The sequence below is a fragment of the Trachurus japonicus genome, chromosome 19, assembly GCF_045865225.1.
Source record: "Trachurus japonicus isolate A0001 chromosome 19, Traja_1.0".
In the NCBI taxonomy this organism is placed as follows: domain Eukaryota; kingdom Metazoa; phylum Chordata; class Actinopteri; order Carangiformes; family Carangidae; genus Trachurus; species Trachurus japonicus.
This window is the reverse complement of record NC_140925.1, coordinates 19,827,805-19,843,777: the sequence shown is the minus strand read 5'-3', so window position 1 is coordinate 19,843,777 and position 15,973 is coordinate 19,827,805. Positions and strand designations below refer to the sequence as shown.

At 43.0% G+C, this 15,973-nt stretch overlaps 1 protein-coding gene across 3 annotated transcripts in view; it reads right to left on the bottom strand.

Annotated features, from left to right (window-relative positions):
• The window catches only part of cpped1 (calcineurin-like phosphoesterase domain containing 1), a 117,921-nt gene that overhangs the window by 13,076 nt on the left and 88,872 nt on the right, over positions 1-15,973 (bottom strand). For 2 of the 3 annotated variants that reach the window (XM_085762527.1, XM_085762525.1), the window contains exons 3-5: positions 11,709-11,881; positions 9,865-10,005; positions 9,532-9,664 (exon numbers count right to left, since the gene is read on the bottom strand). In XM_085762527.1, coding sequence (XP_085618653.1) covers positions 9,532-9,664; positions 9,865-10,005; positions 11,709-11,881 — 447 coding nt within the window. The remainder of the gene's footprint in view (positions 1-9,531; positions 9,665-9,864; positions 10,006-11,708; positions 11,882-15,973) is intronic. The other variant, XM_085762526.1, reaches the window with a different exon arrangement.

Here is a 15,973-nt window from a genome sequence, read left to right as displayed (position 1 = left end):
CACTGACACTATCAAACTCCAAGGCTTTCAACCATGTAAAGAATGAAACATTAAACCATGATAAAAATCTTGAGCGAAACACAGACAGGAGGCACCGTATGCGTTCAGAGTGTCACAGTCCAATCTCCCATTTTTTTTCCCTCACTTCTTCTCCAGTTCTTTGCTGCATTCCTTCCCTTTGAGTGGGTGCCCTCGTGACAACACGCGCCCGCTGTGCTGATAATTCCACGTCTTGTCTCGGCCTCTGTGGAAATCCCATTTACCTATCAGCCTTGAAACAGTGCTGGTTCTTTTGTGCTTTTCTTTGTGATAAAGACTCCCGTCTGGGGACTGGCCTTTGCTTTGACAGACAGAGGTGGGGAGGGTGGCAAGGAAGGAAGGAGGGAGCGAGGAAGGGAAGGGAAGGGAGGGTGGGAGCGGGGGGTATCAAAGCGCTCGGAAAATATCCAGAGTAAGCAGTCAGAGTGATGAAAACATATTGAATGCAAACGGAGGAAAATTACCCAGAGTCAAATTGAATTCTGGTCAGGAGTTGAAGAAAAATGCACAGAGAGGAGAGAGGGGGGGGGGGGGGTTCTGGATTTTTTCCCCCTGTAATAAAAATTTCACATGCTGAAGTCACCTGTACCGAGCTCCTGTTAATTGGTGGATCTACTGGAAACAGATTTTACTTTTTAAATGCTAATAATCTGCGTTGAAGTAGTCTGCAAAATAATGGAATAAAAAGGAGTGAAGAAACGCCCATCCACATCAAATCATGTTTGATGTTTGTGCCCCTTCTTTCAATCTGCCCTCCCGTTCTCTCTCTCTCTTCCCACTCTCCATCATCTCTCTTTCATCTCCTGGTCACCGATTCGCAGGCTGCGAGATTGGATTTGCTAATTGCGAGCTAAGTTCTGTCGCTAAACCTCCTCTTATCGTTGATTACATCTTGGAGAAGCCGTTCTCCCTCAGACCTTTTTCCCCCACTGTCTCTTTGACATAAAAACTCCTGATGGAGTTCTGAACAGAGCTGTCATCTGCACATCTGTGAAGAACAGGGCTGCGTAGGAGGAAACATGCAACGTGTGCGCTCGTGTTGAGGGGCGGTTGTCATTAAGTGCAGGTCTGGGAAATAATTCATCACGCAATGGTGGTGGCTGTTGATAATTTGCATGACAGAGGGATACAAAATGATGTAGCGTGGTGAGGCATGTTGCAGCCCCGGCTCCCCATAAATCACTCTCAGCCATCAGTCACTGTGCAGCATCCCCTTCCTGTGTCCTCCAGTCACACACACACACACACCATCTCAAAGGGAGCTGGGAAATGAAAGTAGTCAGCATGTCATCTGTCCCCCTTTGAGCATGCATGTGTTTTGGCCCTTTGGTATCCGTGGTGGTGCCTCCTCACCGAGCTATCATCCCTGTGTTTAAAGCAGTATAGGTGTCACATATGGATCACAGGAACCTGTCGATACGACCATTTAGATCATCATATGAGAACGGCCTATGTTTACTGAGCGGTTATTTATAAGGCTGGGTATGAGGAGTCATGATGATGAATGTCATGATAATAGCTGGGCGCAGTTTCTTTCTATGGAGTTGTTTTCGAGGCAAATACAGAGACTGCTTGCCGAAAAACTTCCCCTGACAGGAACGCGCATCAGCTATTTTGCATGAATTTGCCTCGAAAACAAACTAAGAAATTCAATGAGCCTCCGTAGCGTAGCTCTGAGCAGCTCACGGCTCTGCTCCGCCGTTCTAAAAATAGCTTGCACCAACAATTAAAGGTAACAAATCTACTGCTGTGACTATAGGGATGGCAATGGGCCAATTTGCCAAAATGTTGAACTATCCCTTTAAGATATAAAGAGATTTTTTTGGACTCAGGTAAGAAACCAGTTCAATGTAAAACTTTGCGAAAGGTTGGAGAAACTCAGCGGCTGTCTGATCTAAAAATAAGTTAACAAGATGAGCTATCTGAGCAGACCGGCATGCTCAGGTATGGACGCCCTAATTATTCTGGATGTAGAGATGAGCTTTGGAATCAAGCTGGACCGAGGCGAGAGCCGCATCAGCAGCTAAATCGATAAAATGGTAAACGAAGAGGAAGTGGTGAAGATTACTTCATGGTTACCGTCCACTTTAATGACTCTGATTCTTTCAGGCATGAAGAGACGATGGATCAGTACACAAAATCCCTAATTCGCTCATTAAATGAAGCCGCTGCTTTGACACCAGGCAGCAAACAAATCCATTGTAGGACTTTATAACGTTCTTCCCTTCACCTCACCGCTCAGAGCCCGTCCACACGGGTAAGGGGTTTCAGTGAATCCACATATGTTTTTTTTTTTATTATCGTTTTGGTGTTTCGTCTGGACGGAAACCGCGTTTTCGGGTATTTTTTGGAAATCTCAAAACGTCATGCCAGCATTTTCGTGTAGACCCCAAAAAGGATCTTTTGTGAAACGATGATGTCATAGGCAACAGCCCACACCGTTCTGACCTGAAACCTGAGCCACGCCGCTAGACGTCTACAGTCTATGTATGTATGAAACGTAACAACAACAACGGCTGAATAGTGCCCGTAAAATCCCAGTCAACATTTAATCGACTTATAATATTTGGAGTTTGAATACAGCGGATTACTGTCTTCTTACAGGCCTTGCACATGCAGCACAGCGTTTTGGGTCGTTTTGTACGCAGAGATTTCTTGAAACGATGCTGTGTTAACGGAAAACTTTTTTCAAAAACGAATAAGAAAAAGATTTGTTTTGGCTGAGGCTCCGTTTCCGTGTGGACAAGGCCTCTCAGACTGTGCCTTCCTGGGTTGTGTTCTCCCATCCCACCGACACCCAAAAAAGCCAGACGCCCACGAGCCAACACGCAGCGTGGGGGTTTTTCGGTCTGAACGCCCGGTATCTCGTCCACGCCACCTCCCACCTTTGGCTGCAGAAGAAAGAGACGACGACGGAATGAGAGAGCCGAGATACAGAAAAAGCAAAAGCATTATTCAGCCTCATCATTAAAACAATGGGGTTAAAGGCTTAACCGTGGCCTCTTATCAAATCCCCAGCGGGTGATAAATGTGTCTTCGCTTTTGAACAGAGTAGGATGCTCGCTGATAAAGACAACCAGCAGCAAGAGAGCGAGAGCGAGCGAGAGACACAGAGGAGAAGATGGAGAGGCTACGCGGAGCGGCGCACTGCTTATCTGCGCCTCTAATTAGCTACTGTATGTACAACTCTACAGCCGGGAGCAATGTTGGGAATTCCAATGAATTTCTCAGCTGCGCTCTTGTTCTTCTGTTTTTTTTTTCTTTCGTTCTGTACATAAACAGGGTTTAGAGGCAAACAGCAGCAGTGGGGAAATGTGTGTCTGTCTGTCTGTCTATGTGTCCATCCGTCCTTGTTTGTATGTGTGCTGCTGAAGGTATCCCTGCATGCAGGATATAAACCTTGGAGGAGGAGGAATGGGGCTAAGAAATCTAATTACAGTCCTCCATCTATGAGCAGAGGAGAGGCTGAGGGCACTGCTGGGATTTCTGCTCCTCCACTCGTCTCTCGGAAAGGAGACAGCGGTCCCCAGCCATGGGAATTCAATCTCCTTCTGAAGCAACTCTGGATGTGGGCAAACCCATTCTCTCTAAATTCAACATCTTCAACGAGCAACCTACAATTTTTGCACGTCTTTTTTTCTTTTACTCGCTCTAACTAGATGCTACATACAGTACATTCATACAAATTGGCATAGGTGGAAGCAATAAAGCCCAAGAGACCATTATTTACTATGATTATGAGTATGACAGTGACAAGGCAACGCAGGAATACACACGTAATACTAGTAAAAAAAACTTCCTCCAGGGTGTTTAGGGCTTTGTGTGACAGTTAGACTTTAGACTTTATTTCTTTGCACATATGAAACAGAACAAATACATTTACTTATCTCTCTTAAAGGGATAGTTCACTCAAAATTGAAATTTCACTCATTATCTACTCACCCTCATGTCGACTAAGGGTTGGGAGAAGTTTCAGAGTCCTCTGTGCCTTCTCTCCGTGCAGCACTGCATGTCCATATGACGGGGCTCACTTTTCTTCGTCCAAAAAGACACACCAAAAAACATCCAAATACCTCCATACTGCTCGTCTGTAATGTCCCTCTTGTATTGAAGCCCCAACATGAGAAATTGTTCCCAAAAAAAATTTAATAAGTCTATGTTTTAAGCTTGTTTGTAGCGGAAGCTCCCAGTGTCTCAGTTCACTGCTCTTCCTGTGTCAGTGCAAATCTCGCGTGATTTGCATTGACACCCAGTTCACGGCTCCGCAAATCGCGCGAGATTCCAGCAGAGCAACACTGGGAGCTTTCGCTACAAACAAGCTTAAAATATAGACTTATTTAATTTTTTTGGAACAATTTCTCATGTTGGGGCTTCAATACAAGAGGGACATTACAGACGAGCTGTGTGGAGGTATTTGGATGTTTTTTGGTCTGTCTTTTTGGACCAAGAAAAGTGAGCCCCATTCGCTACCGTCGTATGGCAATGCAGTGCTGCACGGAGCCCCCCTGTAACTTCAAAAAGGCATGGATGACTCTGAAACTTTTCCCAGCCCTTAGTCGACATGAGGGTGAGTAGATAATGACTGAAATTTCAATTTTGAGTGAACTATCCCTTAAATAGGGAGGAGGATATGAAAAATGTGTGAAAAAAGTAAAGAAATAATATTAACATACCTTGTGCGAGGTAGAGAAATAACAAATAAAAAAAGAAAAGAAATGAAGATGATGATAGTAAAAATAATAGTAGTAGTAATGATAACAACACTAAATAAATAAATGGAAAAAAGTGAGATAAAAAAAAAAAAATACCGATAAATTAGGGTGGCACTAGGGAAGGCAAAATTGAACAGTCAAACCAATTTTTGTTGTTATGTTAATTCTTAAAGTAGTCTCTTTGAATATTGCCAGTCACCACTAAACTGACTCCACCAAGAAGTGAATACCACAAAAATAAATTTAAACAGCTTTTATTGTTGTCAGACTTATTTGTGCGTTTGAAAAACATCATTTTTCAGTCAGGGGCTTAGTTTCAACTCAAAAAGATATTAAACCCAGAGAGGAAGCTCCTAATTAAAGGCAAGATTTAATATCAGCCAAATCACTGTCAAATCACCAACCGCAGTGATTGCTTATGCAATTAAAAAAGGGAGTGTGTGTGACACCTGACTTCCCCGAGAGGCGGGTCATCACACAGAGACGGTGTATCATTAATATGAGCTGGGTTACAGTCAACAGTTCTCAGGGTGGACGCGCTCGCTCTGATGAGCCCGAGGATGACTAACCGGTGTCACACCTTTCCCTGTGATGCGGCTGTGTCGCCGAGATAACGTACAGATACTCGCTGCGGAATACATCACGCATAGAAAACGCACCGCTGCGCAGCCATTTATTTGCAAATTGCATACGCTGACAAAACATGTACAAAATAAACAGTCGCGCGCACGCAATTACTCAGACGTCTCCCGACACCCATATCCATGAGAAGGAGAGGGAGGGAAGAAGAAGTAGGAAGGGGGGAATGAAAAATACTTCAGTGACGAAAAATCAATTAAATTTTCTTTGTCTGCGGGGGACAACATTCTCTGTTTCCATCATATGTCAGTGGCTTGGTGGTGGTGGTGGTGGTGGGGGGGCTGCAGGAACCCAGCAGCAGTAATAACAACCTCACAACTGCTGAGCCAAATCCCCAGCTGCTGTAAGTGAACTGACACCACACACACACACACAAAAAAGGACACCTCTGGAGTGGTTGGAGAACTCGGTTACACACGAACGTACTTACAAAGTACGAGGACTGATTGGATGCCAAAGAAACATTTGTGTAACATCCAGCAATCCCATTACAGGGCTGCTTTCTGTAGAATTAGTAGACAAAGAATGAGAAAAGTCATCCAATTTTACCTCTTTGTTCCTGCCAGACGGCTGTTTTGCTTTGCTCAAGTAAGAACATTAGGGCAGCCAACAAAGAAGAATAATCTTGAAGAGTTTTTTTTTTTTTTTAGCAACATCCGTGTGTTATTGGTACAAAGAAACATTGTTAGAGTGTCATGACGCATTTTCCAGTGTTCCAATAAAGGATCTTGAAGCTCAGTACTTTTTACACCATAAAGTGTGTAATCCTTCAGCTGCTGCTATAGCTACATTTGTCTTCCAGGCCCAAATTATACGAGAGCGAGCTGCACAAACATAGACTGAGACTTATCCCTGTCAGCTGCTCACTTTAATGAAAATCTCAGCAGAAAGATGATATTCATGCTTTTATCTGAGCCAAAGCTTAACTGTTCCTGCGTGGACTCCACAATCTTTCCGAGAATAAGACGGGGGGGTACAGAAATGTGGTGCATGGGTATGTATGTGTGTTACTTGGAGCGTGTGTGTGTGTGTGTGTGTGTGTGTGTGTGTGTGTGTGTGTATGTGAGGTTAATGATGCTGCCCTTTACTGTAATGACAGTAATGATCACCAGGGTACAAGAGCACATCTGGAGGATGGAGGATCACAGGGCGCAGTGATGAGGACAGACCAACAGTGGGGGGGAGATGGCGCGTGAATAAAGCAACGCAAAGAAGGGGAAAAATTACCATGGCTGATGTATATGTCCAGAAGAGACATCATTTACCATGGATGAGAAGAAATACAGCCACTCACCGCACGGACAGGAAGACAAACAACACACACACACTTAACCAAGCTCTATATTTTCTTCAATATGCAGCAAATAACATCATGATTTACTGTAACTCTTCACTCGCTCTGATTGTTTTCTGCTCTATAAAAGGCTCACAATCTCTGAGTCCTTTGGGATGTTTTTTTTTTACCAGGCCCTGCAGGGAACTCCTGCTTCATAACATGTTAAGCTGATACAACTGTTTTCTGATCATGTTTGATACACATCTGAAAAACTAGAATCTATGAATCACAATTGCTAAATATCCACTCATTTGTGAGATTGTCTTTTTCTGATCACTGTGTCATTTCCTGCCCCGGCGGTAACCCTGACGATCACAGTGCATCCCATGCAAACGTGGCGTCGTCGCAGCTCTATCATAAACTGACACATAGTACAAAGATCACAGCCAGTCTCTTTTTGTTTTTTTTCTTTTTACAAGCATGCCTCCAGGACAGACTCCAGAAGATTCAGAGTACAGATGTTACAGCATCAGTCATCACCATGGTACTCCGAGTCGGAGATGAAGGAGCGAGCGGAGGGGGCATGAAAGAGAAAGCGGCGACTCGGAGGAGAACAGAAAAGAAGCAAATCTTGTATTATTCAACAATAACGGCATCGCTTCTTTTTATGCAAGCGTTGATTTTTGATCAAGTCATCAGATTTCACTTTTTGATTGTATCCATTTAGCCGACTTATCGGGAGCTTTTACCGCACAGAGATGAGCACTTCGCTGCTTTCTTGTGATTTTCTTGTGGCTTTTTCTTACTCTTTCCCATTTAAGCCTCGTCACAAGCTTGAAGGCAGCTGTAACTGTAACGCTGAATTGAGCCCATTGTTCTCTGCGGGACAGGCCTGCACACTGGAAACATGAGCCTGATGAAGAAAACATGACTGCTCATAGATAAATCACAGAAATCACATCCTTCCTCTCGCTGTGGTTAGAAGTAACCGGATATTGTACGTTCAGCACATAAAGCTACATGTATATGCATGCAAATATGAGAAAAGCATGTAGTGTACATAGCTTTACAGTGAACACCATGTCTGTCATTAATTATTAAAACAGCACGTACTGTAAGTATGTATACAGTTCATATGCTACATGCCTAGTGTGCACTCTGAATCGATAATTGCGGCCAGGCAGGACACGTGTGAACAAGAGAGCGGATGAGAGAGGATGTAGCATGTTCCCCACGCACAGTAACAGCCTCTGTATAAAAAGCCTATACGGAATGCCCTTTAAATGTTTAACCAGTGTTCCCTTGGAGGGACAATCAATTATGTGAGAAAGAAGGGTCATCAGACCAAAACAGGCCAACACGGTTAAATACATGCTGGAATAATGGCTAGATAATGAAATTAATACCACCACCACCCCCAACCCCCCCCCCCCCCCCCACCGCCAGTCACCTTGATGTATAATTGAGACGCGTGGCATGTGTCTGTACGAGAGGTCGCGTCAATCAGCTGGGTGTGATGTGTACATGATTGAATGTGTGTGTGAGTGTTTAGCTGGCGCCTGCTTAATCTGTTGTCCTCCTGGGTCAAGGGAGAAACGAAAGAAGGAAGGACGAAGGGAAAGAAGGAAGGAAGGACAAAGGGAAAGATGGGAGGAAAGAAGGAAGGGAAAAAGAAAGGAAAGATAGAAGGAGGGAGGGAACAGATTGGGTCAATTGAGTCAAACAGGAAGGAAGAAGTAAGGACAAAGGGAAGGAAGGAAGGAAGGAAGGGAAAAAGGATTGTGGAAAGAAGGAAGGGAAAAGAAAAGAAAGATGGAGGGAGGGAACAGATTGGGTCAATTGGGTCAAAAAGGAAGGAAGAAGTAAGGACGAAGGGAAGGAAGGAAGGACAAAAGGAAAGATGGGAGGAAAGAAGGAAGGGGAAAAGAAAGGAAAGATAGAAGGAGGGAGGGAAAAGATTGGGTCAAAAAGGAAGGAAGAAGTAAGGATGAAGGGAAGGAAGGAAGGAAGGGAAAAAGGAAGGAAAGAAAGATGGAGGTATAGGGAACAGATCAGGTCAATTGGATAAAAAAAGTAAGGATGGAGGGAAGGAAGGAAGGAAGGAAGGAAGGAAGGAAGGAAGGAAGGAAGGAAGGAAGGAAGGAAGGAAGGAAGGAAGGAAGGAAGGAAAGAAGGAAGGAAGGAAGGAAGGAAGGATGGAGGAAGGGAACAGATTGAGTCAATGACCCACTAGGACAACAGGAGGTTAAATGCTTATTGTCCTTGTGAGCAAGAGCCTCCCTGCCCGCTGCCCTTCTATCACGCTCTTATAAGCCGACAACAGTGGATTTCGATTATGGAATTATTCTCATAGGAAGTCAATTTATTAATTAATTCAATTATGCCTGCGTTGTTTGTGTGTGTGTGTGTGCCATGGGAGCCCCTCCTGTGCTTCTGGCTAATGGCGTATTAATCCTCTGGGTTAGCATCTTAAACCGCGCTTCAGTGAGATGCGCTAGAAACGAACAGGTTTAACAGGAATATTAGCGAAGAATTATTAAGATAAGGCATTTAAGTCTCACTTCACAGCGGCTTGAATGCATAGTGGGAGAAAATACTGCTGATGTATTTCAGGGTTATGGATGAGGCAGCTGCTTGACTTTTAAAACTCATCTTTTCAGTGACTTCTAAAGCGTAAGCAGAAAAATAAACTCAAAACTGGACTCAAAGACAAAGTAGTTGGAGGAGACAAAAGCTGTGACACATGAAGTGTCCTTGAGAGAAACACTCACTGGACACACACTTGTTCAGTCAGTCATATAAAGGCAAAGTGGCCAGAGAAAGGGGCATATGAAGGTCATAACTAGTGCTTCTCTGTTCTCCTACCTGCCCTCTTGAACCTGTCCAGCAGGTTTTGTCTGACCGCCTTCTGCAGGTTGAAGTAGTCATCCTCCTCGTCAGGGCTCTTCAGGTACAGAGGAATGTGCTGGAACACCAGGACGTGTTTGGGTTTGAGCTCCTGAACGAGAGATTTTATGTGTGAGAGAACAGGAGAACATCACAATCACCACAACTGCACAGATGAAATTCAATTGTCGTGTCATTTGGCAGCAATTATCTTAGACCGCACTGTCCAGACGCAGCAGGAGGAGACATTATCTGGCTGAGTGTCTTCATAAATCAAGCGAGAACAGAATCGTGCCGTCGATGCCGTCCTACCGTTGAAGAAGAGGAGGAGGAGGAGGAGGCTCTGCTCAGCTGCTCCTCCAGCCACGTCTCCTGGGCCTCCTTCAGCTGAGGGCAGGCTGAGGCGTCGTAGAACAGCTGGGAGTTCAGCACCAGGCAGAGGACTCCACCCACCTGAGACCACAAGACCAAGAGCACACAGAGGAATGTGGATACATGTTAGTTACCTACACCTCATTGATTTTTAACAAACATTTGGATAGTTGTAAGTAGGGTTATTCTTTTTTAGTGCTTTTTCTACCACCTACACAGTCACATTTCTTTGTACAATTACTTTTTCTTCTCCTTCAATTTTACTGCTGCAAAAACCGAAGTTCTGCATCGATGATCATTGAATCACCTTATTTGTTCCTCTAATTTCAAACAGCCTACACTTTACTAGACACAGATAGATGCATGAGCAAGGCCCAGGAGTTGAAGGGGGGCTCATGGTCTTCAAATATTTTTCAAGTGGGCAGGAATATGTAGAAGGACTCACTGCTAGTCTGTCAAAGAATTGTGAACTTAAAAAAAGAAAAGAAAGTTACAAATGAGAGCGAGAGAGAGCATCGGTTAGAGTGTTAGAGATGACAGAGTGAACACTGATAGCCCTCGGATTTAGACAAATGTGTCTGAGATGAACTGATGCACTTTAGATGTTTGATTAGGCCTGACAGACAGAGAGCACCTCCGTTAAAGCTAAAAGCTTAACACAATGCTAATAAAAAACAGCACCACATTGATGTGTTGCATATGATTTTATTAATGGATCAGAGTTAAGTAAGATTTTTTGTTTTCACCCTGAAAGGAGCACTCCACTGATTTTACACGTAAGAATCATTAACTGGTTATAAATGGTCCTGCCTGTCCAACAGCTTCTATAACGTACAGCCAAGTCTGAAAAATGACCCTGATGATGTCAGAGTGAAGTCATCTGAGTCAATATAAACCAATCAACTCCATGACAGAAAATCTGTGTTTTAAATTGATGGTGTACTGTAGACTTGTGTACCATTTATTAAAATATGCTACTGAGTTGCATTGTGGGTAATGTAGGCCGTAGAGTTTTTGATTCTTTGGAATAAGGTGCTGTTTTTTTATTATCTGTCTTTTATGAATCTCCCAACTTTTAGGAAGCAAAATACTTAAAGGGATAGTTCAACATTTTGGTAAATTCGCCTATTGCCATAATCCATGGAGGTAGGTTCATTACCTTTAATTATTGGTGCATGTTGGTTTGAGATCTGCGGGGCAGAGACGCTGCTCAGTGAACACAATGAAGGTGAATGGTACAGGTCCCCTGTCCCTCAAAACTTATCAAATACACAACTCCAAAATGCTCTCCTGGACAAGTTGTAACCTGCACATTCACCACACTATGAAATTTTATTGTAACATTGCGAGAAGGGGTTGTTTTCGAGGCAAATGCATAGCCGGAACAACATTCCAGACACGGCTGCAGGGCGGCCAAAGCACAAATAGTTCCAAGGATTTGCTTCATGTGTGGTAATGTTACATAACATTATTATTTCATAGCGTGGCAAATGTACAGGTCACAACTTCTCCACAAGAGCGTTTTGGAGTTGTTGGATTGTGTATTTGATGAGTATTGAGGGACAGGGGACCTGTACCAATCACTTACATTGTGTTCGTTGAGCAGCTCACGTCTCTGCCCCACAGATCTCAAAACAACATGCCCTGATAATGAACCTACCCCTATGACTATTGGGATTATGGCAATAGGGAAATTTGCCAAAATGTTGAACTATCCCTTTAATAGTCAGTACATAGCAAGACAGAACCACAATGTTCAGCTACGACTATCAATGCCTACTCACCCAGAAGCTGAAATAGTCGTCCCCCCATGCAGTGCAGTACTGGTGCACCGTATTAGCGGTGGGGGTGTTGCCCAGGTCATGGTTCCCGCTGACGAACACCAGCGGTATCGAGGGGTCTGTTCCCTTCAAGGCCGCCTTCAGGTCTCTCTCCTGACCTTCTCTGAATGGTGTGTCTAGGGGGAAAAATGAGGTAATAAGATTGTGTCCTTGTGACAAATGAAGCAGCGGTGACGGTCAACATAAAAAAAAAAGTATGAATAATTACTCGGAGAAGCAATGGCTTAATGACAACGATCACACTTAACTTGGACGAGATAAAAACGAGACACAGAGAGAGAAATGCACGTGAATGTAGCTGAACCGTGTCAGATGGAGTGTGAAGGGTAGCATAGGTGAGAGTCGCCTAAGGGAAGGAGGATTGTTTGGATGATAATGATGACAGCTCGCGGAATGATCAATGCTCCGTACAGCTCGACTTTATATCGCCATGGTTACTGACATGATAAGTAAGTGTTCCGGTGAAGCACTCTCGTCGGTCGGCATGGCGAAACCCAACCAGACTGATCCGTCTACGATACGCCAGGCTACTAGTCTTACAGGATCATTACAACGTGTTCGGTGGTTTGTTGTGTTAAAATCAGCCGTTCTGCTCCGATGAGCCTGGAGTTCACGAGGAGGAGAGGCATGTAAAGAGGAGGGAAACGTCTGGAGTGAAATTAATTCAATCGCAGCATGGGTAAAGGGCAGAGAATGGTTGAGACTCAAATCTATTTATAATTTAGAATGTGTATCAAACAAACCTATCAGCCCCTGTTCTCAAGTCATTTCTTCCTCTCCCTCTTCTCCTCTCTCTTATTTCTTTTTTCCTTTTATTCATCTGAGTAATTATTTTACTGACCTACTTTTGGGGGCGCAAACGTTTCCTTGGATGTTTGGATAGGACTCATTACATAAGAGCCTTTTCCGACAGAACATCTTGTGCGTGACAGAGTAAGAGAGTGTGGAGTTTAAAACCTATCCAGATAAAAAAGGTAAAACATCACTTTCACCTGTCTCCTTTTTATAATTAAGCCACGCTGTCAGACTCCAAACTGTCAATACGGCACACAAACATACACTCAAATGCACAGAGAGACACGAGGGCTTCCTCTTTGTAATGTAAAACAGATTCTGTGGCACTTTAATGCTGCATTTGTATTCAGGCCTGGAGAGCAAGTGCTTCTGTGTAATTGCCTACAGTATATTCATTTCCACATGTGTAACAGGTAGCATTTCAACAAGTCTGATTAGAGCAGCTGGAAAATGTTCAATGGTGTGGTGCACATGATGGGCATGAAACACATGGGTGATGATGACTCCAGTGATTTTCAATATTAAACTATGTTAAATGCAGGTACATTTTGTATGTGCTGGTGAAATATCATTATGGGACTTCCTCTCAAATTTTACAATACATATAATTATGCTAAGTGATCAGTCAGTTATAAATGGAAGTGGAAAAGAAAAAGATAAATGGTCACAGTGTCTGCTCTGGTCACAAGTGTGAAGAATGACCTTTGTCTCTTGTTCAGATAAAACAAAACATGTTATAGACTTAACAATTAATTGAAAAATAAATTATGTTTAAAATTACAACTAGCTGCAGCCCTAATTGTCATGCATGTAAATGTACTGGTATTGTAATTTAAATTAATTTCCTTCTTTTTCAGTATAGCAAACAAATTCTATAAGAAGAAAAGTGAACACTTGTAGCTATACCCATGATGCATTCTGTTCCAGGAAACATTTCATTTTGTGGCAGACAAGGCGTTCTGACATGAGATGTTGACACCCCTGAACAAATCTTGTAATTATGGGGTAAGGGGTGGCACAATGTATTGACAATATTTAATAAATATTGATATAGTGTTAATAATACATAGATGGCAGGTATCATGTTGATATAACCAATTACATGACTGCATCTATGCAATTCATCCCTCTTCATCATGGCACTTCCACACATGCTAAAAAGACCTGATAAAAAATGGTTCACGCTTTTTAGCACTTTTATTGTTGTAAGTAGCACAATAAGTATGACTAAGCTAAGGAAAACATCCCAGTGCTATCTGAACTCAAAACAATGAGACAGTAGTGGAAATATTTATTACTGTCTGAAATTTGGTCTGTGTCAATGCCTGTGAGTCCCCCTGTGTGTTGGAGACATGAACTCGATGAAGACTCTGGAGCAAATGGCTGTTATGGAAATTTCTCTATTCATGAGCAAAAAACAAAACAAAAACAAAGATATAAAACTGAAAGACAGATTTCCTTTAATGTTGTGAGTGAACAATAGCACAATTGATTGAAGTAAATCATATTCAACACTTTCTATGGTAATTTCATATGAGTAAGTGACAGCTTTCCTTATTAGGCCTGCATGCATAAATAAACATTTGTGATGAATAAAACCAAAACTAATTTTAATTTAAAATAAGTATTTTATAAACAAAAAAACAAACACTTGAATACAAGGTCAAGATTGATGATAATAAATAAAAGGTTGTTTTTGTTGGTAAGCTCAGTCAGTAAAAAAGTCAACAGAATAATTGAAAGAATAATCAATTGATACATCTACAACTGGCGATATAGAGTTAAGTTTTCGAAAAACTTAACATGTAGGTGAATCTCTTTGGAGCTGATAGTCTGAATGATGATGACAGTGAGGCCACAACAATGTGGACTCATTATTCCACAATCACAGTATTTGACTGCTGCCACAGTTACATACAAACAACGGTCTTTAAAAGAGGGGAAGCTCATTTTCGGCCTAGATCATGCAGTCTTATGCTGCGCTCGAGACAAGCCGGAACTCGGATCCTTCCAACCTTCTACTTGGAAAAGTGTAATCGAACACCCCCTCAAGACGGAGCTCCCACTCAACCCCGACTTCTTCGAGAATCAGTTGTCTGTAGTCACACAACAATCTGCACCCATGCAAAACTACACCGCCAACGGTAAAACATCAATTAAAATGCATTTAAATGCCAAAATACATTAAAACTTTTTTAAAATTGTTTTTGTGCCCTTTGTAATTTTTTTATGCCTTACGGCATTTTGAATGCAAACTTTGTCCTGGTCCACCATGTTTTTGGTTATTCTGGCTCGGTGCGTCTCGAACGCTTTGAAGACGTAACTCAAGAGTTTTCAACTGGGAGATCCCGAGTTCCGAGTTGTCTCAAACGCAGCATTATAGAGCAATCGCCTCTGCTCTCAACTGATCCTGCCGTTACGGGCAAGTGGATTTCAACAGATTCCCTCAAGTTATTCACACATGGAGCCTTTTATTGTTTTTATTTCAGCATGGTCTGTTCAAGTATTCAACAACTTAAGAGTCTGAAAGGGGGAGGAGAAATGAGAAGTGCTCTCCCCTCTTTATAACACTGTCAATATGGCCTTCAGCAAGACATCTGACTGCCTCAGCTGCTCCAGTGGAGCCGCTAAGAGCAGGGAAAAAAATGTTTTATGCTCGACACCATCCATGTGTGAATGTGTGTATTCAAGTGAAAGTGACGCAGGGTGGGGCTCATCACGAGCATCTAAGCACACTTAACTTTCTCGAGATACATAAATGTGAATAAATAGCGCTGGTAGCCTCACACAGAGTGGCAGGGACGCTGTGCCGCCTTCTGCTTCCTTGAACCTCCAGCTGCCTGCCCTCAACTGCAGCCATCCGCTAACACAGCGTGTCCATGACTCACCTCCCAGCCCTACACGCTTCAAACCAACGCTGCACCGTACAGCGGCCTATCAGTCTGCATTCAAAACACTTTGCGTCTGATTAGTTGGGTGTAGTAAAGCCATTTAGGTGGTGCGGTTAAGTTACAGGTTCTTGTTTTGTATGCATGCCGTGGTGGTTGAAGAGATACTTGTGATGTTAAAGGAATAGTTCTACATTTTGGCAAATTGGCCCATTGCCATAATCCCTATGGTTTTAGGAATTGGTTCGTTATCTTTAATTGTCGGTGCAAGCTATTTTTAGCACAGTGGAGCAGAGCTGCGAGCTGCTCAGAGCTACACTACGGAGGCTAATGGAATTTCTTGGTTTCCCTCATCAAACTCAGCAAATACACAATCCAACGACGAGTTGTTTTCGAGGCAAATGCAGAGACTTCTTGCCGAAAAACTGCCCCCAACAGGAACGCGCATCAGCGGTTTTGCATGAATTTACCTCGAAAACAACTCCGTCTCGTAACGTTCCGTTATTATCTCATAGCGTGGTGAAT